The following is a 26,255-nucleotide window of genomic DNA, read 5'->3' on the forward strand; positions in this document are numbered from 1 at the left end:
CAAATAGTTATTTTCCTCTCTGTACATGGATTTTAGGCATATTGAATCTACTTCCTTTTTGTTCTTTGTGTCAGCTGATGTGTTAGTCTTGGAGTCCACAAATGGAGTCAGATTTTAGTATGCACCTAATGTGCAAAAACCTCAGTGACTACTGGCATCCAATCTTGCTGCAATATATTGCAGTAACTAAAGTATTTCCGGCTACCTGCCGCCACAGGAATTTGGTGGCAACCGATTATAGCTTCCTTTCTGTCACATCCACTTGTAAACTGTAAGTATGCTTCCAGATGTATCGCTAGGAATATCAAAGGCGCCTTTGCTATATTTTTGGTATCCCTTTCCTAGTTAGAGCAAGGCACTAAACTCAACTTTTGTGACCACTCTTTAGTCCAAGAATATTAGCAAACTATAGGCCAATGCCCATAAGGATTGGGCTAGTATTCCGAGGGTCCACTGACAGAAGTGACAGAAGCTAGTGTATAGCAATGAATCAGGTTTGCAGCAGGTCATAACAGCCATAGAGGTGTTCTACTAAGTAGAAAGGACACTTCTCATGAAGGAGGTGAATATTTTTGAAACGGCAATAGTCAGTAAAAGTGGCACTTTGTACGGAATTTCGCAAATTCAGTTGTTAGATTAGTTGTGTTGAGCTATTTTAATTGTCCTTGTAGCAGTGGTTTATTGTAAATGGCACAGTTTGGAAATTTTGCTAATAAACTTAATTTACAATGGGGTGAGGTTAATCATTTGATTGCAATTGTACTGAGCTGACAGCAGAATATAGACAGAGGTTCATCAAGTTGAACAGCAGAGTTTGTAGGTAGCTTCACTACAGCCCTTTCAGGGGCTTCACATAGTGATGTAACAGTGATGTAAGTTTAATAATAAAGATGTTTACGAGACAGAGGGATGGGAACAGCTCCTCCATCAAGATAGTCAATATTACAAACCCTCCACACAGATACCGCACGTAAAGAGTAAGAAGCTACTCCATCAAGATTGTCATTACCAACCCCCTCACACAGATATAGGAAGTGAGGATCAAGAAGAAGCTACTCCATCAAGAAACCAACCCCCCATACATATATAGATATAGATATAGCACGTGAGTAAGCTACTCTGTCAAGATAATCAATATTACAAACCCCCCCCCACAGATACAGCACGTAAAGAGCAAGAAGCAACTCCATCAAGATAGTCAATATTACAAACCCCCACACATAGATATAGCACGTGAGGATCAATAAGCTAATCCGTCAAAATAGTCATTACTACAAACCCCCCCCCACACATACAGCACGAGAGGATCAAGAAGTTACTTCATCAAGATCATGAGGATAAAGGATCAAGAACACGAGGATCAAGAATCTCATCCATCAACCAACTCCTTCACACGATCATGAAGCTCATCCACCAAGATCATTAAAATTAATCACTTTAAACAGCTATGGCACACGAACACCAAGAAGCAGAGGACATTGGCAGTAATATCGAAAAGCCTCTTGTAAATTTTAACTTTTCCGTTCCCTACGGACAGGGTAGCGACTGCTTATCTTGGCTCAGACTTTACAGTAAAAGTATGATGCCACCATTCAAATAATGAACACATAACATTCTGTTTCACTCTAGACTGTTGAGAGGGACGCTTTTTACCATTCTGAACTTTCGAACCTCTAGTTTCAACATCCACTGGCCAATAATAAAGATCTTGTACTTAAAAAAAGGCAAGGGCAAAAAGAAGATACTGCTTCGATAGTGGCTCATCTTAACAAGAACAAAATATTCAACAGTAAGAAAAAAGACATGTTGGATCCTTATTTACCCAAACAATCATCAGTCAGGTGCCTCTACACATTAGATTGTTGGCCGAATCCGCCGATATTGGCCAACCTATAATGTTCATGGGGTGGCATTTATACCCCTGACAAACCTGCCTCAAAATATGTAACCTTCATGAAGATTTTGATGCAATTTGACACAAAAGATTGCTTCCCTGAGCTATTTCTCAGGAAATCCATATCAGCATTTTTTTTTACCAGTAGAACACTATAGTCCATTGAAACCATTATTAATTTAAAAGGTTCCAAATCATACTTAATAAAAAGCCCACTGTGCTCTAACAGGGTTTATAAGAAAATAAATTGAATAAAACATTAATATCTAAAGACATTTATTTTCAGAGATCAATACATTTTGACTAAACAAGTGGGGTAAGAAAACACAGACATAACAAGTACACAGAACTAACAGACCTCATTCATATCCATGACATTTCTTCTGATGTTTAAGAAAATGTGTTCTCTGGGAAAATTTCTTTTTACATGTATCGCAAGTGAATGGCTTTTCCCCAGTGTGCCTCCGCCTATGTAAGACAAGGTGGGTGCTGTGCTTAAAGGCCACCCCACATTCTTCGCATGGATAGGGTCTTTCCCCAGTATGGGTCCTTTGGTGGGTGATAAGGTGGGAACTAGTTGTAAAGCCTTTTCCACATTTAATACATCGATAAGGTTTTATGCCCGTGTGGGTTCTTTTGTGTGTGATGAGGGAAGAACTTTGTGCAAAACATTTACCACATTGATCACAGACATACGGTTTCTCCCCAGTGTGAGTTCTCTGGTGAACAATTAGGTAAGTAGTAATACTGAAGGTTTTATCACATTCAGAACATTTATATGGCTTGTATCCGGTATGGACTCTCCGATGTTTATGCAAAGTTGAAGAATCGGTAAAACGTTTTTCACAGTCCGGACAGGCAAATGGTTTAGTCATTTCGTGGATTTTTTCATGTTTTCTCAGCTGGCACCGGAGTATGAAACGCTTGTCACATTTCAAACAGATAAAGCGTGCCACGTCTGTATGCAATTTGTGATGTTTGATCAAGTTAGATTTCAGCTTATACATTTTGCCACATTCACTACAAGAGTGAAGCCCGGAAATCCTTGGCTCTGGTTCATCACAACTCAATTTGGCTCTCAATCCTTTCTTCCTTTTAACTTCACTTATTTCATCATCGAAATAATCAGAGTATTCCACTCTAACTCTATCTCGAAAGTTGTACTGGCGTTTCATGGTCACACTAGGCTCTTTTAGTGAAATGTTAAGATCTTCTTCCAAGTCATCCATCAAATGCACACCTTCTACCGTCATTCCATCAGGGGTAAACAACGATGTGTTCAGCTCATCCGTTCGATTGTTGGAGGTATCTACAAAAGGTATACACTGTGAGAACCCAGTCTACCGAAAGGTAAAAGTCAAGACATACATTTGAAGATAATGGAGATTTCCAAGATGGTGAGTATATGTAGTATATGTGAGACAATTAGGGATGAAGAGGGACTTCCTAAATCAATGCAACTGTTTGAGATAACGGGAACATTTACGTACATCATGTGTAAATTGCAGGTAACCTTGAAATACATTAGTGGTTTCAAGCAAATAAATGCAAACTACACAGTTAGCTCATCACTGAGAAGACTAGCAGAGCTGCAGCACAAAAAACTGTGATTTTATTACAACTACAGCAGGAAGCCCAATAAAATGATTCAGAGGGAGAATCAATGTTCCTGCGGCACTCAGATCATGCAGCATACACTTGGTGACAATATCATTTTAAACCTCTCAAAAACTGCTATAAATTATGTCCCACAATTATAACTACGAAATGGGAATTAGATAACTAAATTATTGATCAAAATTATTCACACCCCTCCCCTTTGCAAATTCAGTTTCTCAAAATGTGCATAATTAAGTCAGTTCACAATAAACCAAATAATAACAAATAAAATAGTTTAACAAAACCTATATATCAAGTGGTTTCTTCAAATTCACTCTTTTACTGACCAATGTAGTCCGAGAATTATACTTCTTTCAAGAGACGTTTCTTAAGTACTTCGAAGAGCACCTATGGCTGTTATGTCCTGCTGCAAATATGACGCAAAGCCAAACGTCTACAGCATTCCTGAGGATTTTTAGTACATTCTTAAATTGGAAATGGCCTCTAGTTCACCAATAGGCTTGGACTTCAAAGCAACAACCAACTTCTTCTAATCCTACCAAATGTTTTCTATTGGGTTCAAGTCAGGTAACTATGATGGCCATTCCATAAACTTCCACCACTTCTTCTGAATTTTGAGGCACGCTTGGGATCACTGATCTTTTAGAAGGTCCAATGACGCCACAGAAGTTCTGTTTTTCTTCCTGAAGGTGAAAAAATTTCCGAAACGCATAGAAATAAAGTCAATGAAAAGAATTCTCTGGATCGTTGTTTAATTCGGCAGTACGACATTTGACCCATTCTTATGAGATTTATCTTGTTCCACGTGGAACTGCAGCAGTCGGTTTGACAAGAGTGTTTATTGGTTGTGACTCAACCCCTCAAGGTGAGCACGCGCAGTACCTTTCTTCCCTATCTCCAGTCAGATAAGTCCCTATTTGCGCTTCCAGTTTTATTATAGAAAGCTTTAACAGACATTTTTTCTCCTGTGATTTCCTGATACTTGATTGAATCCATAAGGAGCTCCAGATGCTGTAGGTTTCCAGTTTCAGACGAAGTAAAAAAGCCTCAGAGCATCTCCTGCTACCACGATTCTTCACTGTAGGCATCACCGAGCAATCGTCATTCTTCACTGCAGTCTTTACTCAGCCACCACCATGCTTCACAATAGGCATCATTAAGCCACAGCCATGTCTTCGTGTAGGACTACTGAGCAAACTCAACACTTCACGGTATCATTGCGCTGCCACTATACTTCACTGCAGGTAGGGTGTTTCTTTCAGTGTATGCTCATTTCTTCCTCTCCAAACATAACACTGAATGAAATGTTAAAAATGTTCCAAATTTGTTTCATTGCTTTACAGATCAGATTTCTTATGTAGCTTACTTATATGGTTTTAAGTATATTGAGGCTACGTCTTATACCTTGGGTCAGTATATGTGTGTACATCTTGGAGACCAGGAATGGAGAAATTCAGAGCTCAGTAGGCACCTATTGCACAAACTGAAAACTCAGTGCCTAGTGCTATCACATCTTGCTGCTATCTATTGAGTCAATTGTGTGATTTTGACAATCTGCCTCCTCAAGAATCTGGTGGTAACCGATCATGGCTTCCCTTCTGCCACAGCCACTTGTAAAATTTGAACTTGTGAAGTGTGCTTCCAAATATACCAATGCCACCTTTTCTCATCTACATGTATCTTTTTCCTGTTTCGTGCTAGATACTAATATCAACTTTTTGTAACACTCTGAAAGCCCAAGAATATTAGCAAACTGAAGTCAATAACCCTACGGAGTGAGCTAATATTCCTACGGACCACTGACAGAAGCTGGTGTATGGCAAAGAATCATAATTGCAGCAGGTCATAACAGCCAGAGGTGTTTTACTTAGTAGTAAAGATGCTTTTCATGAAGGGGTTGAATATTTTTGAAACTGCAGTAAAACTGCAGTCAGTAAAAGTGGGACTTTGGAGAGTGAATTTGTTAAATTAGTTGTGTTGAGCTATTTTAATTGACTATGTTTTTGTGGGTTATTCTAAATGGCAAAATTATAAATTTTGCTAATAAACTTAATTTGCAACCGAGGATAGTGAATCATTTGGTTTCAACTGTACTTGGTTGATAGGGCAGAATAGAGAAAGAGGTTCATAAAGTTCAACAGCAGACATTGTAGGTAGCTTCACTACAGACCTTTCACATAAAGATCTAACAGTGATACAAGTTTAATAATATAGCTGGTAGCTCCTCCAATATTACCAACTTTGATAGATGTAGCATGCGAGGATCAAAAAAGTTCTTCCATCAACATAAATATAACCAACTCCTTCGCATGAGTATCAAGAAGCTCATCCATCCAGATGGTCAATACTACTGACTCCTTCGCACGAGTATCAAGAAGCTCATCCACCCAGATGGTTAATACTACCAACTCCATCGCATGAGTATCAAGAAGCTCATCCATCCAGATGGTCAATACTACTGACTCCTTCGCACGAGTATCAAGAAGCTCATCAACCCAGATGGTTAATACTACCAACTCCTTTGCACGAGTATCAAGAAGCTCATCAACCCAAATGGTTAATACTACCAACTCCTTTGCACGAGTATCACGAAGCTCATCCACCCAGATGGTTAATACTACCAACTCATTCACACGATCAAGAAACTCATCCACCAAGAATCATTAACATGACCAATTTTTTTACACAGATATGGCCCTTGAGTATCTAGAAGCAGAGAATATTGGCAGTAACAAAGAATCCTCATGTGAATTGTAAATTCTCCATTCCCTACGGTCAGTGTGACAACTGCTTATCTTGACTCAGGCTGTATAGTAAAAGTGTGATGCGATCATACAAGTAATAAGCACATAACATTCAGTTTCACTGTAGGATGTTGAAAGGGATGCTTTTTACCATTCAATCATTCAAACCCCTAGTATCAACATATATTGACCAATGATAGACACTACTTCATCGAGACCGGCTTATTTCGACAAGAGCAAAAGGACCTGCAACTAACTGGACACACTGGATCCTTATTTCCCCGAAAATCATCTGTCAATGGCCTCTACACACATATAGACTTTCGATATCGGTGGGTTTGGCCAACAGAAATCTAATGAGGCATTTACACCCCTGACAAATCTGCCTCAAAATCCATGTCTTCCGTGAAAATTCCATGTACAAATTTGCCACAAGAATTTTACCCCGAATAATTCCTCAGCAAATATTTTTATCAAAATCCTCATGACAATCATTTGAAACAGAATTATAAATGGTTTCAATGGGTTATAAGTATCCTACCGAGTAGGTACCAAACTATGCTCTAAAAGGGTTGATAAATAAATGGACAAAAAGAATAACGACTTGCTATCTAAATACATTTATTTTCAGCGGTAAATACATTTTGACTAAAAAAACAAATGGAACAAGAAATTAAAAACATAAGAGGGACTTGGACATATGGACATCAATCATCTATAGAACATTTCTGCTTATGTTTAGTAAAATGTACTCTCTGAGTAAATTTCTTTTTGCATATATCACAGCTGTATGGCTTCTCCCCGGTGTGTCGTCGTGTATGTAAGACAAGGTGGGTGCTGTGCTTAAAGCCCACCCCACATTCTTCACATCGATAGGGTCTTTCCCCAGTATGGATCCTTTGGTGGGTGATAAGATGGGAACTAGTTGAAAAGCCTTTTCCGCATTCAATACAAGCATAAGGTTTTACACCTGTGTGGGTTCTTTTGTGTGTGATGAGGGCAGAACATTGAGTAAAACGTTTCTCACATCGGTCACAGACATACGGTTTCTCCCCAGTGTGGATTCTCTGGTGAACAATTAGGTAAGTACTAATGCTGAAGGTTTTATCACATTCAGGACATTTAAATGGCTTGTATCCGGTATGGACTCTCTTATGTTTCTGCAAAGTGGAAGAATCGCTAAAGCGCTTTTCACAGTTGGGACAGGCAAATGGTTTCTTCACCGCATGGCTTCTTTCATGTCTTTTCAGAAGACATCTTTGTGTGAAACACTTATCACATTTCAAGCAAATGTAGCATGACACGCCAGTATGAAATTTTTGATGTTTAGTCAGGGTCGATTTTTGCTTATACTTTTTGTCACATTCACTACAATGGTAAAATCCGCCGATCCTCAGCTTTGGTTCATCACAGCTCGACTTGACTCGTACACCTTTCTTCCTCTTAAGTTCTCTTATTTCATCGTCGAAAAATGCAGAGTATTTTACTCTGACTCGGTCTCGAAAGTTGTATCGGCGTTTGGTGGTCGCATTGTCCTCTTTTAATGGAACGCGAAGATCTTCTTCCAAGTCGTCCACCAAATGCACACCTTCTACTGTCATTCCATCAGGGGTAAACAACGACGTGTTCAGCTCATCCGGTCGATTGTTTGAGGCATCTACAAAGGTATACACGGTGAGAACCTGGTCACCCAAAAAGTAAACGAGTCAAGATATTGGGGACTTCTATAATAAAATAATATTTCAAACAACCAAAACCACCGCAAAAAAATAACATAAAAGGGAATGGATGCTATTCAGACTGCTTTAGTTAAGATAACGGGTTTCCAATTGGAGAAGCTACTTATCTTACTACGCTTGCCTACGGACTAGTGGTCTCCAGTCATAATAAAGTTAGCCTAATTTGCCAATTTTAGCAGGGTTAGCTAATGATTTGATGTGTATTCGAGCCTTTCTACGTTTCCTATGATAAAGTAATCTAAGGGCCGTTGCACACATCCGGCATTTCGCCAGATTGACGGATCCGGCACAGTCCAATACAGTGTTAATACTGTACAATGGCATTGCGGCAAGCTCCAGTCACATAACAGCATGTGACCAGAGGTTGTCACGATGCCATTGTACTGTATACACTGTACTGGAGTGCGCCGGATCCAGAAAAATTCTGGTTGTGTGAAATGGCCCTTAGAGAAGGGTTGGAAAGTTGAAATGTAAATATCGCAGCGGTCCTTGTTCATAACAAATGGATGCTCATTTGAGTTGAGCCTTCATGGGAGTGGAGAGGTTGGGAGAGAGCCATCAGCCGAATATTTGTCTGGTGGACAACTCGCTCTTTGCAGAAAAATGTCTTCGCCCCATGGACGAAGCGGAGGTCTACCACCTTAAACCCCTTAGATGTCATCCCTGGGAAAAAACTAGTCTAGTTAAAGGAACGGCCAACCATGAATGAATCCCTCTAGAGCAAGGTCTACCCTTGGCTCAGTTGCCTCTACTCTGGCTCCTGTTATCAGATGATCGCCTAATTTCGATGGGTTTCGGAGCGGAGACCGTCAGAAGATCAATTTATTGACAAATTTAAAATATGACATACAAGTAAAATATGGAAATACCGTTTAAAGGTGAATGGAAATTTCTCAGACAGGTACAGTCTCATTTTACAGAATTTGGGCTCTGCTGAAGGCACTGTCTAGTTCTAAGGGGGCAGGTTCCTCGGGCAGAGAGTAAAGCATCTCTTACATGGTCAACCCATTGAAGGTTTTTATTCCCTCACAATCGCATGTAATATTGCAGTTGGACTTTATACAAAATTGGTTTTTCAACCTCTATGTTGAATATCGAATTAACCAATGATCTGTTGTGAATTAATTCTGATCTTGTTTCATCCACTTAAAAATTTCAAGGAGGGCATGGATGACTTTTCCAAAAAATATTCCATGTTTTGGGTACTCGATTCTGGGATGGGATAGTGATCCAGGGAACGGTCTGATTTGCTGCCTGTGGAGTTGGGAAGGAATATTTCCCTTAATATGGGGGACCTAGCATCATAGCCTCATAGTTTTTGACTTTTCTCTGTCAACAAATGAATATATTGAACTTTATGGATTTATGTCAATCCTCAACCTTAAAAGTTACTAAATACAAGAGCAAATACCTAATTTTTCTGACTAAAAGAAGCACTTCTTTCTACCAAAATGTGGGAAGAAAGTGGGGGAATCGTCTTATAGTATGGATGTACCTGGCTTGCTAGCTGGTGATGGTGGGGGGTGGAGTGGGGTCACAATAGGCAGTATCAGGCTGATGAAGCAGCATCTGGGGTAACGTGTCCTAAATTAAAGGAAATTAATATTCCCTGCTGCCCACTCCCATAATCCTGCCCACTTTCTGCACTGATGGTGGGCATTACGATGGGAGTGGGGAGCTGTGAATATTCATTTTGGAGTAGCCGGCAGCTGACGTTGGGGTGTGACTGGGAAGGCATGGCACTGACATCATGCGCTGCTCGTAACTTACACACCAGTCACTGCCAGCATCAGAAGAGGATGCCGTGAACCAGGGAAGAGGAATGAAGAAGGAGGGAAGGGGAGTAGAATTGTTTATTTTTATGTGTGCGCCGTATAACGGGAGTCATATATACCAGGATGGGCCCATGATGGGGCATCACAAATACCAGGGACGGGGCATCATATATACATGGGTGGGGGGGATCATATTCTGTATACCAGAGTGTGGGGGGGGAATCATATACTGTATACCAGGGTGGGGATCATGTACACCAGGGTGGGGATCATATACACCAGGGTGGGGATCATATACACCAGGGTGGGGGATCATATACACCAGGGTGGGGATCATATACACCAGGGTGGGGATCATATACACCAGGGTGGGGATCATATACACCAGGGTGGGGATCATATACACCAGGGTGGGGATCATATACACCAGGGTGGGGATCATATACACCAGGGTGGGGATCATATACACCAGGGTGGGGATCATATACACCAGGGTGGGGATCATATACACCAGGGTGGGGATCATATACACCAGGGTGGGGATCATATACACCAGGGTGGGGATCATATACACCAGGGTGGGGATCATATACACCAGGGTGGGGATCATATACACCAGGGTGGGGATCATATACACCAGGGTGGGGATCATATACACCAGGGTGGGGGATCATATACACCAGGGTGGGGATCATATACACCAGGGTGGGGATCATATACACCAGGGTGGGGATCATATACACCAGGGTGGGGATCATATACACCAGGGTGGGGATCATATACACCAGGGTGGGGATCATATACACCAGGGTGGGGATCATATACACCAGGGTGGGGATCATATACACCAGGGTGGGGATCATATACACCAGGGTGGGGATCATATATACCAGGGTGGGGGATCATATACACCAGGGTGGGGATCATATACACCAGGGTGGGGATCATATACACCAGGGTGGGGATCATATATACCAGGGTGGGGGATCATATACACCAGGGTGGGGATCATATACACCAGAATGGGGATCATATATACCAGGGTGGGGATCATATATACATCAGGTACAGACATACATACAAGGGTTAGAGGAATCATATATACATATATCAGAGGGGGTGGGGGACAATATACCCCAGGGTGGGGGACAATATACCCCAGGGTGGGGGACAATATACCCCAGGGTGGGGGACAATATACCCCAGGGTGGGGGGACAATATACCCCAGGGTGGGGGACAATATACCCCAGGGTGGGGGGACAATATACCCCAGGGTGGGGGGACAATATACCCCAGGGTGGGGGGACAATATACCCCAGGGTGGGGGACATACAGTATATACCTGGAAGGGGCCAAGGATGTGGGACAATATGACATAATTTGGGGACATTACCTCCATAACAGTGTCAGCAGCAGATCCTTATAACAGTGCATCATAAATAAATTTTTTTTTTTTGCTATTTTCCTCGAAAACTTAAATGTGTTTTAATGTACAGTGTGACTTATAGTCCGAAAAATAGGGTAACTTGTCCTTGTTCTTTGTGTTCCATTATGCTGACTTATGACCTGAAAAGCTGAGCTCAACATTTGGGTTCTGAGGCCCCCACTGATTGCTCAAGCATCAAGACCTCTGAGCAATGCGCAGGTCTGGGGGGAGGAGAGGGCACGCTCAAAACACCTTTTTAATATGTCACATTTTTACCCTGCATAAAGTGAGACAGTCTGTGTCACTAACTGGGCTTCTTCCTGTAGTTTTGATAAAGCACTTATCTGCTGTAGTTTTGCTCACCCTGTTAAATTCCTGCTATACAGTCTTCGATATTCATGCTCCCACCACCGAATAACAGCGTTCTTCCTATGTGTGGTGCATATATAAAATGGCCACTCATTGGTGATGGTGGAGTTAGACAATGATAATCAATAAGGCAACTCGAAGGTGAAACACTTCTACTATCAAAACTACAGCAAAGAGCCCACACGAGATAGAATCAGAGTCTTTTTCCCTCAGATTGAGAAGCATAAACCTGGTGACCAATTGCCTTTCACATGTAGAGATAGCCTTTAAAGGGATTCACCACATCGGACCATCTGTCAGCAGGTTTTTGCTATGCAATCTGAGAGAGGCATGATGTAGTGAAGGACAACCTAAATTTTACTGTTTTATCACCAGGAGATTATCACTAGCCCAACTCCGCCCCCACCACAGAAAGCAGCCAATCAGTAGTGTGGGCGGGATTATACAGCTCAGCATTCCGAGCACTGCAGAAGATAAAATGGTGATTCTATCAAAACTCCTTCACCCAGTAAATTAAGTGATACATCGCTAGAATCGGGATCTCAGCCTCTAAATCATTCTGCTGTCATATTACATAGCAAAAAAAAAGACCCTCCTGACTGGTTCCCTTTAATGTATAAGAATTTTTGGAGACTCCACGGTTCCCCACCATCTGCTTCCATAAGAGAAAATGTTCACTTAATTGACACGGATTTATTTATTTATTTCTTTTTGCTAATGGTGCGTGGAATAATGCAACAAATAAAGAAAAAAATGTAAACGTACCCGGTGTTTTTGGAGGTCTGCCCCGGCGTGTGATCGATGGATCTTTTCCTCGTTCAAGACACGCTATTAATTTCGGTTTTTTGTTACGGGGACCTGAAAACAAATTGTGCAATAATGTTATTGACTATGGAGGTTTTATAGTATTTTTGAGCCAAAGAACACCATTCACACTGAAAACCAGCTATAGATTAGACCAGTGCATCATCCATGGACAGGGGTTCTATGTAAGGCTATGTGCCCACGGGACAATGTACCTGCGGACTTTGCTGCAGGTATGTCCCGCAGCTGCTCTCCGGAATCCACAGCTATCCATTGCTGCAGGATTCGAGCATTTTTGTTGCGGAAATACCTGCCGACGTCCTGCCCTCTATCTCCATAGTGGAAAGGCGAGACATCCGCAGATATTTCCGCAGGAATAATTGACGTGCAGTTACGTGCAGCTTCGGGACTTCCGCAGCATATTCAATAGCCACAAAAAACACAGCATGGATACAGCACTCCCCAAATCCCATAGGATAACATGGGGTGTGTCTGTATTTGCGCAAATCTGCGGTGTATCTGGAAAATCCATATAAATCAGTGGGTTTTCCATGGGTACGTTGTCCCATGGGCAAATAGCCTAAGTGTCTTGCCTAATTCATGGCGATCTAGGGCGACCCCCATGCCAGAAATCTGGGTAAGACTTCTGGTGTTGGTGCACGCCACTTATCACTTATCGGATTCATGAAGCGTGTTGATCTTTAGGAATCAGGAGTGTCTGACTACGCCACGCCCCCTCTTGGTGAATTGGAGACATGGATCGCCCCTCTAAAATTCATACTAAGCAAAAATGTACAAAACTGAATAAGAGGTTATCCGATCAGAATGTACCACGTCATGGCAAACCAGTTAGGCCCCTTTCACACATCAGCTTTTTGCTGTCAGTCACAATCCGTCGATTTTGGGGAAAAAAAAAACAACGGATCTGGCGACTGATGCTGCTGGATTCGTTTTTTTCACACTGCCTTGTATAAGCGACGGATGGCCTCACGTTTCATCCGTCGTCGAAAAATGTTTGTCCGTTGGACAGAGATGACGTGAACAGTAACGTTTTTTGTGTACGTTGAAAAAACGGACAGCGGCGGATTCGTCGCCGTCCGTCGTTTGGTAGAATGGAAGCCTGAGGGGGCAGAATCCGTCGTCAACCGTCAAATGACGGAATCTAATAAATTTAGTTTTGTTTTAACTCATTATGCTCCAATTTATTATTTAGCCCCCAGCTAGTCGGATCCGTCGAAAAACGAATAAGTCGCATCAGTTTTGCCACAATCTACGATGGATTCGTCGAGAAAATGGACTGTGACTGATGGCAAAAAACTGATGTGTGAAAGGGGCCTTAGTGGGCCACTGAGTGACTGAGCAGGAGAGGTGAAGTCACCCTCAATGAGAAGGGTTTCCATAAAGCCAGCTTAGTTTTCTGCTTGGACTTAAAGCAGTCTTGGGTGCCTCTTTCGTGAGAGGAAATCCTAGCTCTCTTATGGGGCGTCTTTTGGAATAAAAACTCTTGGTACCCAACTGAAAGGCAATGTGAGCAAGCAACGTAGACTGGAAAAGACTACACAGGGTACCTGAGGCCTGAGTCAATGTCCTGATCCAATCTGAGGGTGCTACATTACTGAGGGGTCGTAGAGTTCAAGTGCTGACCACAAAAGAAACCTGTCTGAAGAACCTAATACCATATTCTACGGATTATAAGACTTACTTTTCCTTCCAAAAACTTGGGGGGAAAATGAGGGGTGCGTCTTATAATCCGAGTGTAGCTTACCGGAGGGTGGTGGAGAGGGGACACAGGAGGCAGGGGCGATGCAACGGGTGGTGCACTATCCTGCAGACGGTGAGGCAGGGGCCGCCATCCTGAAAATGTTGGCAGTGCAGGCTTCAAATAATGGCGCCCGGAGTCGGCACATGCGCAGACGGATTGCTTTGCTCAAGATCTCATCTACGCACACACACCGCCTCCTGCACATTAATCTCCCAGCAGCAGACGAAGTTCGGTTTCACATATCCGGCCTTTTTTCGCTTTGCCGGATCCATCACATTCCAGTACAGTGCAATACAGTACAATGGCGTTGCAGCAAGCTCCGGTCACATGACATCATATGACTGGACGTTGCCGCGATGCCATTGTACTGTATTGCACTGTACTGGAGTCTGACGGATCCGGCAGAGTGGCGAGATGCTGGATGTGTGAAACCAACCTTAAGGAAAATGGTGCCCGGACGTGCCGACTCCAGGCACCATGTCTTTGTAACCCGCACCGCCGACAGTTTCTGGGTGTTGCTCCTGCCTCACAGCACCCGCGGCCAGCATCTGTTGCACCGCCTGCAGCATCACCCTACTACACCACCTCCCCTGCCTCTTCTGAGCCCACTCCACTACCGCCTCCGCCCCACCAAACAAAAAAAAAAAAAAAAATGGGATCCGCTTTATAACCTTTCCCCCCCCCTCTAAATTTGGAGTGCGTCATATAAAAGGAATAATACAGTACATCATGACTGAAACAGGACGGTACTTAAAAGGATCTTTCTGGGAGGAGGACATGATGCATGAAAAAAGCAAAGATTGCCTAGAAGGGTGCCAGCTGGTACTAAGGAGAAGGATCAAAGGAAGAGAGCAGCGCTGGGTGCAGGGAGGAGGATGAGAGAGAATATCTTAGGAGGAATAAATAGGATGAAAACTCTAGTCTCCAGAAAGCAAAATAAAGAGGTGTAGGGGAGGGCAGTAGACACAGGCACTCCTCTACGACTAGATTCACATTTCCGTTGTTTTCCATCACATGCGTTGCTTGATGCCTGTGACTGATGCATTGTACAACGGATGACAAGAATAAGAATTCATTGTCAGACTCCGTTGTAAAAGAGAGAGCGATCAGCTGATTGCTCTCATTAGCCGGCCGGCTTTTGACAGTGAACAGATGATCGGCCGGCTAATGAGAGCGATCAGCCGATCGCTCACAGCAGCCGGCCGCCGGGTGATCAGCCGATCGCTCACAGCAGCCGGCCGCCGGGTGATCAGCCGATCGCTCACAGCAGCCGGCCGCCGGGTGATCAGCCGATCGCTCACAGCAGCCGGCCGCCGGGTGATCAGCCGATCGCTCACAGCAGCCGGCCGCCGGGTGATCAGCCGATCGCTCACAGCAGCCGGCCGCCGGGTGATCAGCCGATCGCTCACAGCAGCCGGCCGCCGGGTGATCAGCCGATCGCTCACAGCAGCCGGCCGCCGGGTGATCAGCCGATCGCTCACAGCAGCCGGCCGCCGGGCGATCAGCCGATCGCTCACAGCAGCCGGCCGCCGGGCGATCAGCCGATCGCTCACAGCAGCCGGCCGCCGGGCGATCAGCCGATCGCTCACAGCAGCCGGCCGCCGGGCGATCAGCCGATCGCTCACAGCAGCCGGCCGCCGGGCGATCAGCCGATCGCTCACAGCAGCCGGCCGCCGGGCGATCAGCCGATCGCTCACAGCAGCCGGCCGCCGGGCGATCAGCCGATCGCTCACAGCAGCCGGCCGCCGGGCGATCAGCCGATCGCTCACAGCAGCCGGCCGCCGGGCGATCAGCCGATCGCTCACAGCAGCCAGCCGCCGGGTGATCAGCTGATCGTTCAGCCGCCGAGAATGTGTGCAGGGGGCGAAGTGCGGGGTGGGTGGAGCCAAGCGGGAGTGTGTGTGTGCGCGTGCGTGCCGTGCTGGGGCAGAGCCGAGCGGGGAAGTGTCGGGCTCCCTGAACATGTAGCCAGGGTAAATATCGGGTAACTAAGCAATTGCTTAGTAACCCCATGTGTACCCTGGTTATGTGTGCAATGAGCCAGAGAGCATGCGCAGCGAAATCCTACGGATTGCGCTGCTCAAAAAACGTTACAAGCTGCGTTGCTGCCGTCCGGCTGTCAGTCGTTCCACGACTGATCAGTTGGGCGGAGGATGCAATGCAACATCATCAGTCACAATCCGCCGCTCATACAAGTCTATGGGAACAACGGAATCCGCCAAACGGATTCCGTTGTTTACCAGAGTCGTGGATTGTGACTTATACAAATTGACGGAAGTATGAACCTAGCCTAAGAAAGCAGACCAGGCAGCTGCAGCCATAGAAACTCATCAACGTTATTGTAGTGGTGCTGGTGGACCAAAGGAGGAGGCTCTTTCACTGAACTTACCTAACGTGTGGAAGGTTTGGTAATTGTCCATCATGACCTGTCGGTAGAGATCCTTCTGATCTTCTTCTAAAGACCCCCATTCTTCACGTGAGAAGTACACGGCAACGTCATCAAACTCGGATTGAGTCTTGAACATAAATCAAAAGTTCATTTAGAACCGAAACTCGTCAAGATTGTTGAGTTTACTATCCTAAAAAAAAAATGCATATTGGGGCCCTTCCTCTGCTTCTGATTGACAGTCCCAGATCGTACAGTTTGTGAATGCTGCTAGCCTCTTCCAGGCCGCATGTGTTACCCTCTGTCTCCCTTCTCAGGATGCTCAATTAACCCAGTACTGGCACAAAAAGAAAGGGAGAACAACGAATATGGACACTGCGTGCAAGCGCGGCAAAACACGCCAGCAGCATTCGTAGAGTGCTCGCTCTAAAAAGCGAGCACTGTCAATAAGAAGTATATAAAGGGCCCCAAAACGCAACTGAAAAGGCGTAAGCTTGACCATACCGGGCTTCTCTTTCGCATGTTGGGGATCTTCCTCCACTTCTGAATAACACTACTCACTTTCAGGAGCAAGAACAATCAAGAATGCTGCCGGCGTGCAAGTTCCTGCCCAAGCAAACAGTGGGCAATGCGCGCTCTACTGCTGCACGATTACAGCCCCAAGCATAGCAAGTGGCATCAGAAGAAAAGGAAAAGAACGCACAGGTGCGAGACTGCACACACGCCAGCAACATTCAGACAGTGCACGCTCTGGAAAGTGAACTGTCAATCAGAAGCGGAGAAATGGCCCCAATATGCAAGTGAGGAAGCGTAATGGTGCACCAAACTCTTGGCCTCGCGACAGGTGAACCAAACAGGTACAGTGCTAGTATAGTTGTTAAAGGGGCAAGGTCCCCTACAATACTGCATTTTATGGCTGACAGCCCCCCAGTAGGCACGCTTGGTATTGTAACTGAGACCTATAGACATAAATCAGGAATGACGTCACAGCTCTAACGGCCCCATTAGACACCAACACACGGCCGGTGGTGACATCGAGGCTTTCAAACAAGTCGGTACGAGGACTAAATTGATATTTTTTGTCTCTGTGCTACTGGATTTTCCTCACTGTCAAGAGTGGAAAAAAAAATGGAAATTACCGGTGGAGATTTTTGCTTTCTCCCTTTCAAGGCCTTCTTCACTGGAAGTCTCTTCTTTAACTTCCTCATTGTCAAGTTTTAACTGGACATCCTGTAAATTGCCAAGCGGAAAGTCTAAAAACATGCAAAAAAGAGAAAAAAATAATAGTAGCAGATAACGAGCCCGATACACTTCCGTCTAGTTACTCATAGTTCATAAATAGGTGATAAATCATCAATCAGGGGGGTCCCAATCACCCCCCTTTTTCCCCATCTAATATATAAAGCTGAATGTGTATGTGTGTGTGTGTCTATGTCCGAAATTGGCATCCGCATCGTCGCAGCTACAGCCACAAAGAAGGGAATTTTGTTACTTACCGTAAATTCCTTTTCTTCTAGCTCCTATTGGGAGACCCAGACGATTGGGTGTATAGCACTGCCTCCGGAGGCCACACAAAGCATTACACTAAAAAGTGTAAGGCCCCTCCCCTTCTGGCTATACACCCCCCGTGGGATCACGGGCTGCTCAGTTTTAGTGCTAAAGCAAGAAGGAGGAAAGCCAATAACTGGTTTAAACAAATTCACTCCGAAGTAACATCGGAGAACTGAAAACCGTTGAACATGAACAACATGTGTACCCGAAAAAAACCAACAATCCCGAAGGACAACAGGGCGGGTGCTGGGTCTCCCAATAGGAGCTAGAAGAAAAGGAATTTACGGTAAGTAACAAAATTCCCTTCTTCTTCGGCGCTCCATTGGGAGACCCAGACGATTGGGACGTCCAAAAGCAGTCCCTGGGTGGGTAAAGAAATACCTCATGTTAGAGCTGCAAGACAGCCTTCCCCTACGGGGAGGTCACTGCCGCCTGCAGGACTCTTCTACCTAGGCTGGCGTCCGCCGAAGCATAGGTATGCACCTGATAATGTTTGGTGAAAGTGTGCAGACTCGACCAGGTAGCTGCCTGGCACACCTGTTGAGCCGTAGCCTGGTGTCGTAATGCCCAGGACGCACCCACGGCTCTGGTTGAGTGGGCCTTCAGCCCTGACGGAACCGGAAGCCCAGCAGAACGGTAGGCTTCAAGAATTGGTTCTTTGATCCATCGAGCCAGGGTGGCTTTGGAAGCCTGCGACCCTTTGCGCTTACCAGCGACAAGGACAAAGAGTGCATCCGAGCGGCGCAGGGGCGCCGTGCGGGAAATGTAGATTCTGAGTGCTCTCACCAGATCTAACAAATGTAAATCCTTTTCATACCGATGAACTGGATGAGGACAAAAGGAAGGCAAGGAGATATCCTGATTAAGATGAAAAGAGGATACCACCTTAGGGAGAAACTCCTGAATGGGGCGCAGCACTACCTTGTCCTGGTGGAACACCAGGAAGGGAGCCTTGGATGACAGCGCTGCTAGCTCAGACACTCTCCGAAGAGACGTGACCGCCACTAGAAAGGCCACTTTCTGTGAGAGACGAGAAAGTGAAACATCCTTCAGAGGCTCGAAGGGCGGTTTCTGGAGAGCAACTAGTACCCTGTTTAGATCCCATGGATCTAACGGCCGCCTGTACGGAGGGACGATATGACAAACCCCCTGCAGGAACGTGCGCACCTGAGAAAGTCGTGCTAGACGCTTCTGAAAAAACACGGATAGTGCCGAGACTTGCCCTTTAAGGGAGCCGAGCGACAAGCCCTTTTCCAACCCAGATTGCAGGAAGGAAAGAAAAGTAGGTAACGCGAATGGCCAGGGGGATACTCCTTGTGCAGAGCACCAGGATAAGAAAATCCTCCACGTTCTGTGGTAGATCTTAGCAGAAGTGGACTTCCTAGCCTGTCTCATGGTGGCAACGACTCCTTGGGATAATCCTGAAGACGCTAGGATCCAGGACTCAATGGCCACACAGTCAGGTTCAGGGCCGCAGAATTCCGATGGAAAAACGGCCCTTGGGACAGTAAGTCTGGTCGGTCTGGTAGTGTCCACGGTTGGCCGACCGTGAGATGCCACAGATCCGGGTACCACGACCTCCTCGGCCAGTCTGGGGCGACGAGTATGACGCGGCTGCAATCGGATCTGATCTTGCGTAGCACTCTGGGCAAGAGTGCCAGAGGTGGGAACACATAAGGGAGCCGGAACTGCGACCAATCTTGCACTAAGGCGTCTGCCGCCAGAGCTCTTTGATCGCGAGACCGCGCTATGAAGGTCGGGACCTTGTTGTTGTGCCGAGACGCCATTAGGTCGACGTCCGGCACCCCCCAGCGGCGACAGATTTCCTGAAACACGTCCGGGTGAAGGGACCATTCCCCTGCGTCCATACCCTGGCGACTGAGGAAGTCTGCTTCCCAGTTTTCTACGCCCGGAATGTGAAACGCTGATATGGTGGATGCTCTGTCCTCCACCCATAACAGAATCCGCCGGACTTCCTGGAAGGCTTGCCGACTGCGTGTCCCTCCTTGGTGGTTGATGTATGCCACCGCTGTGGAGTTGTCCGACTGAATTCGGATCTGCTTTCCTTCCAGCCACTGCTGGAAGGCTAGTAGGGCAAGATACACTGCCCTGATTTCCAGAACATTGATCTGAAGGGCGGACTCCTGCTGAGTCCACGTCCCTTGAGCCCTGTGGTGGAGAAAAACTGCTCCCCACCCTGACAGACTGGCGTCTGTCGTGACCACTGCCCAGGATGGGGGTAGGAATGATCTTCCCTGTGATAATGAGGTGGGAAGAAGCCACCATTGCAGAGAGTCCTTGGCCGTCTGGGAAAGGGAGACTTTCCTGTCCAGGGAAGTTGACTTCCCGTCCCATTGGCGGAGAATGTCCCATTGAAGTGGGCGCAGATGAAACTGCGCAAACGGGACTGCCTCCATTGCTGCCACCATCTTCCCTAGGAAGTGCATGAGGCGCCTTAAGGAGTGCGACTGACCATGAAGGAGAGACTGTACCCCTGTCTGTAGTGACCGCTGCTTGTCCAGCGGAAGCTTCACTATCGCTGAGAGAGTATGAAACTCCATGCCAAGATACGTTAGTGATTGAGTCGGTGACAGATTTGACTTTGAAAAGTTGATGATCCACCCGAAAGTCTGGAGAGTCTCCAGCGCAACATTCAGGCTGTGTTGGCATGCCTCTTGAGAGGGTGCTTTGACAAGTAGATCGTCCAAGTAAGGGATCACCGAGTGTCCCTGGGAGTGCAAGACTGCTACCACTGCCGCCATGACCTTGGTGAAAACCCGTGGGGCTGTCGCCAGACCAAATGGCAGAGCTACGAACTGGAGATGTTCGTGTCCTATCACGAAACGTAGAAAACGTTGGTGCTCTGTAGCAATCGGCACGTGGAGATAAGCATCTTTGATGTCTATTGATGCAAGGAAATCTCCTTGAGACATTGAGGCAATGACGGAGCGGAGGGATTCCATCCGGAACCGCCTGGCGTTCACATGCTTGTTGAGCAGCTTTAGGTCCAGAACAGGACGGAACGAGCCGTCCTTTTTTGGAACCACAAAGAGATTGGAGTAAAAACCTTGCCCTTGTTCCTGAAGAGGAACAGGGATCACCACTCCTTCTGCTCTTAGTGAGCCCACCGCCTGCAGAAAGGCATCTGCTCGGTCGGGATGTGGGGAAGTTCTGAAGAACCGAGGCGGAGGACGAGAACTGAACTCTATCCTGTACCCGTGAGACAAAATGTCTGTTACCCACCGGTCCTTGACCTGTGGCAGCCAAATGTCGCAAAAGCGGGAGAGCCTGCCACCGACCGAGGATGCGGAGGGAGGAGGCCGAAAGTCATGAGGCAGCCGCCTTGGAAGCGGTTCCTCCGGTTGCTTTCTTGGGGCGTGAGTGAGCCCGCCAGGAATCTGAGCCCCTTTGCTCCTTCTGAGTCCCTTTGGACGAGGAGAATTGGGCCTTGCCGGAGCCTCGAAAGGACCGAAACCTCGACTGCCACCTCCTTTGTTGAGGTTTGCTTGATCTGGGCTGGGGTAAGGAGGAGTCTTTACCCTTGGACTGTTTAATGATTTCAGCCAATTGCTCACCAAACAGTCTGTCTACAGATAGTGGCAAGCTGGTTAAACATTTTTTGGAAGCAGAATCCGCTTTCCATTCCTTTAACCACAAGGCTCTGCGCAAAACCACAGAGTTGGCAGACGCCATTGAGGTACGGCTCGTAGAGTCCAGGACAGCATTGATAGCATAGGTCGCAAACGCAGACATTTGCGAAGTTAATGACTCCACTTGCGGCACTGCTGGACTTATGATAGAGTCCACCTGTGCCAGACCAGCTGAAATAGCTTGGAGTGCCCACACGGCCGCGAATGCTGGAGCAAACGACGCGCCGATAGCTTCATAGACAGATTTCAACCAAAGGTCCATCTGTCTGTCATTGGCATCTTTGAGTGAAGCCCCATCCTCCACTGCAACTATGGATCTAGCCTGGAGATTGGGGGATCCACCTTTGGACACTGGGTCCAGCGTTTGACCACGTCAGGGGGAAAGGGATAACGTGTATCCTTAAGACGTTTGGAGAAACGCTTGTCTGGATAAGCCTGGTGTTTCTGGACTGATTCTCTGAAGTCAGCGTGGTCCAGAAAAGTACTCAGTTTACGCTTGGGATACCTGAAATGGAACTTCTCCTGCTGTGCCGCTGCCTCTTCTGCTGAAGGGGCTGGGGGAGAAATATCCAACAGTCTATTGATGGCCGCTATAAGGTCATTTACCATGGCGTCACCATCAGGAGTATCCAGATTGAGAGCGGCAGCAGGATTAGACTCCTGATCACCTTGCTCTGTCTCATCATGCAGAGACTCTTCTCGCTGAGACCCTGATCCGCGTGATGACGTGGAGGGTCTCTCCCAGCGAGCTCGCTTAGGCTGCCTGGGACTGTCATCTGAGTCAGAGCCTTCAGCCTGAGATGCCTGGGACCCCCTTGAAGCACGGATTAACTCCAACTGAGGGGGACCGGGGAACATTGACGCAGCAGTGTCCATGGTCTGAGTAACTGGCCTGGCCTGCAAGGTCTCTAGGATTTTTGTCATAGTGACAGACATCTTGTCAGCAAAAACTGCAAACTCTGTCCCCGTCACCGGGACAGGGTTCACCGGTGACTCTGCCTGGGCCACTACCACCATAGATTGCGGCTGACGAAGTGGCACAGGGACCGAACATTGCACACAATGGGGGTCATTGGAACCTGCCGGTAGATCAGCCCCACAAGCGGCACAAGCAGTGTATACAGCCTGTGTCTTGGCACCCTTGCGTTTTGCGGATGACATGTTGTCGTCTCCTCAGAGCAATATAGGGTATACAGCCAAGAAGCGACCTTACAGTGCAATATATATATATATATATGGTATAGAGAAAAAAATACACCAATATAACACTGTGGCACTAGTGGGGCCAGCACTAATGTGCTGCTTACCGCCCGCTTAACGCGGGTGTGTGGTCGCCAGAAATCCCTTGTCTGGGTCTCCCAGAGCCTGTGTCCGTTCTCCAGCCAGACTGCATGCAGGAATGGCTGCCGGCGTCCTGTGGAGAGGGGCGGGCCCTGGGTGTGTCCAGACGAAAAGCGGGAAACTTGCGTCCCACTGTGCCTAGTGAGAGGGCTGGAGTATGTAAATAAGACTCCAGCCCTCGGCGCTGACTATAGAACAGCGTCTCTCCCTTTCCCTGATTGACAGGGTGGGGGCGGGAACGAAGCGGAGCTAGGCCGCAAAAGCCGGGGACTAGATTTATAAGCGCCGCCGTCGTAAAAGCACGGTCGGCGCTAAGTCCCCGGCGCACCACAAGTCTCAGCCGCGCCGCCGCTCCAGGGGCGGCCGGCGCGGCAGTCCCCAACACATAAAGTCCCTCAGAGAAACTGCAGTGACTGTAACCCCAGCGCGCAGCGCTACTGTCCCCGGCGCACTAGCACACCCAGCAAGTCTGGAGTGTGCGCGGCCTGTCCATACGGGGACACAGAGTACCTGAATGTAGCAGGGCCTTGTCCCTGAACGGTACCCAGCTCCGTATCCAGCAGGTTCTATGGGTCTGTGGATGGACCCCCGGCCTCAGGGCTTGGGGGCCGGTAAGATCCCACTTCCTCAGAGCCCCTCAGGGGGATGGGGAAGGAAAGCAGCATGTGGGCTCCAGCCTCCGTACCCACAATGGGTACCTCAACCTTAACAAACACCGCCAATAGGAATGGGGTGAGAAGGGAGCATGCTGGGGGCCCTAGTATGGGCCCTCTTTTCTTCCATCCGATATAGTCAGCAGCTACTGCTGACTAAACAGTGGAGCTATGCGTGGATGTCTGACCTCCTTCGCACAAAGCTTGAAAACTGAGCAGCCCGTGATCCCACGGGGGGTGTATAGCCAGAAGGGGAGGGGCCTTACACTTTTTAGTGTAATGCTTTGTGTGGCCTCCGGAGGCAGTGCTATACACCCAATCGTCTGGGTCTCCCAATGGAGCGCCGAAGAAATTTTGCACACTCACACTTCTGGACCCTGAGAGCGTCATAGGCTATGTTTCGAGGGGAAATTTTAACCCCGCTCTTTACAGTTATTCGCCAAAAAACCTTTCTCCATTAAAGCGAATGGAGCTGGGAGCCACAGTGCAGCCAGAACTTCAGAAGAATGCGTAGCCACGCCCTTATATGGAATGTTGGCATGTCACAATGTAGCCAGGGAAAGAGACAGACACACACAGGGAAAGAGACAGACAGGGAAATAGAGGAAAGAGAGAGACAGGTTAAGAGACAGACACAGGGAAACAGACAGACAGGGAAAGAGAGGGAAAGAGACAGACAGGGAAAGTGACATAGATAGACAGACAAGGAAAGAGACAGACAGGGAAAGATTGAGACAGACGGAGAAAGAGACAGACAGACAAAGATAGAGAGACAGAGAGATATATACAGAGGGGGAGACAGACAGAGAATTGGAGAGAAACAGAGGGACAGTTACTATCCCGGGTGTTAATATATTCTATTTATACATTCTATCCCGGGAATGTTAATACATTCTATTTTGTTAACAGCAGTTATTAACCCGGGCGAAGCCGGGTAGTACAGCTAGTTAAAAATAAAGATAAAAAAAACTAAATCAAAAATTGCTCCAAATGATAAAATTGTGTTTTTTTTCTTGTTGCTGTAACAAATAAAGATCAACAAATCATATCTATCCCAAAATAGGAAAAAAAAACCAAACAGTTCTCATCCCGAAAAAGAAAGTCAACCCTCGGCTCCAAATTACAGTCACCGTTCTGTGTATAGTGAGTACCTGCACCGCCCCCTCCCCCGCAGTGACTGACAGCACGCTCTGCATTAGCCCCAGCTGTCGGGGGAGCAGGTACTCACTATACACAGAGCGGTGACTGAACCCACGCCTCATGACCAAAAGCTGAACGCTGCCGGAAGAAATATAGGCCATTTCCACCTGTAAGGTGCGGGCGCTGGGCAGGTTCTCAACACAATTAACCCCATATCTACAGGATAGTGGAGTTTTTTGACAGGTTCAACGTAATAGACACACAGACCTATAACTGTGTATATACATGTACATATGTGTGTATATATACACACATACATACATACAAATATATATATATATATATATATTTTAGTGATGTGTCGGTCGTGAACGATCCGACAAAAAGATCCGGCTCCCTGCAGTGACCGACAGGAGCTGGATCACCAGTGAGAGCCACTAAAATTTCTAAACGGCTCTTTTTGCCGCTGAAACCCCACCCATCCACGGCTAAACTCCGCCCATTCAACAACGTAATTGGTCACTTGTAAGGGGGAGGGGGGGTAGCCACGGGTGGGCGGGGCTTTGGCGGCGTTATTATAATCTTAAATCTGTGTTCACCTGGGGTGAACACATATTTAGTAAAAATCCGAGAACGATCTGAAAGATCCGGCTCTTTTTGGTGAGCGGAGCCATGGGAGCCGGATCACCAAAAAGAGCCGGACTGCCCATCACTAATAAATATATATATATATATATATATATATATATATATATATACACATACATACATACACACACATATATACAGTGGTACCTCGCTTAACGAGTAACCCACTTAACGAGAATTTCGCTTAACAAGCAAAGCTTTCTGTAAATTTGTAACTCGCTTTACGAGAAAGCTTTGCAGTGTACGAGCAAAATCCTCACCGCACACACTTCCGGTTCCGTACATCCACCGCGCTCTGAATCGCACTTGCAGTCCACACATACACACACATGTACGCACAAACACACACAAACCAAACACACACGCACGCACGCATGCACATACAGTATTATGCTCACCTTACCTTCTGTTCCACCGCTGGTCTCATGGGTCTTGTAGTTCCCGGGTACATCGCGGCAAACTACAAGTACTATGAGGCCGGAGGTGGAACGTAAGGTAAGGGGAGCATATAATATCTGTTCTTCCGTTTCATCGCCGGTCTCCTGGGTCCTGTAGTGCTCTGCTCCACTCCAGGCATCAGCATCCATAGCAACGAAGCAGGAACTTCCTGGTTCCTGTCACCGCTTGTGAAAGGCAGCGTGCTGGCCAATCAGAGGCAAGCGGCTCTGCCTTTGACGTCAGCGCTCTGGCAGGAAGTTCCGCCCTCGTCGTTATGGTTACCTGATACACAGCCCGCACCGGAGAACAGTAAG

At 46.7% G+C, this 26,255-nt stretch overlaps 1 protein-coding gene across 1 annotated transcript in view; it reads right to left on the reverse strand.

Annotated features, from left to right (window-relative positions):
* LOC142257668 (uncharacterized) overlaps positions 1–26,255 on the reverse strand; it is a 41,464-nt gene that overhangs the window by 3,779 nt on the left and 11,430 nt on the right. Inside the window, exons 2-7 of the mRNA XM_075329806.1 lie at positions 17,660–17,773; positions 16,524–16,650; positions 12,334–12,426; positions 6,983–7,915; positions 2,266–3,203; positions 1,654–1,764 (exon numbers count right to left, since the gene is read on the reverse strand). Of these exons, the coding sequence (XP_075185921.1) occupies positions 1,654–1,764; positions 2,266–3,203; positions 6,983–7,915; positions 12,334–12,426; positions 16,524–16,650; positions 17,660–17,728 (2,271 nt within the window). The 5' untranslated portion in view covers positions 17,729–17,773. The remainder of the gene's footprint in view (positions 1–1,653; positions 1,765–2,265; positions 3,204–6,982; positions 7,916–12,333; positions 12,427–16,523; positions 16,651–17,659; positions 17,774–26,255) is intronic.

The sequence above is a fragment of the Anomaloglossus baeobatrachus genome, chromosome 12 (genome assembly GCF_048569485.1).
Source record: "Anomaloglossus baeobatrachus isolate aAnoBae1 chromosome 12, aAnoBae1.hap1, whole genome shotgun sequence".
In the NCBI taxonomy this organism is placed as follows: Eukaryota; Metazoa; Chordata; class Amphibia; order Anura; family Aromobatidae; genus Anomaloglossus; species Anomaloglossus baeobatrachus.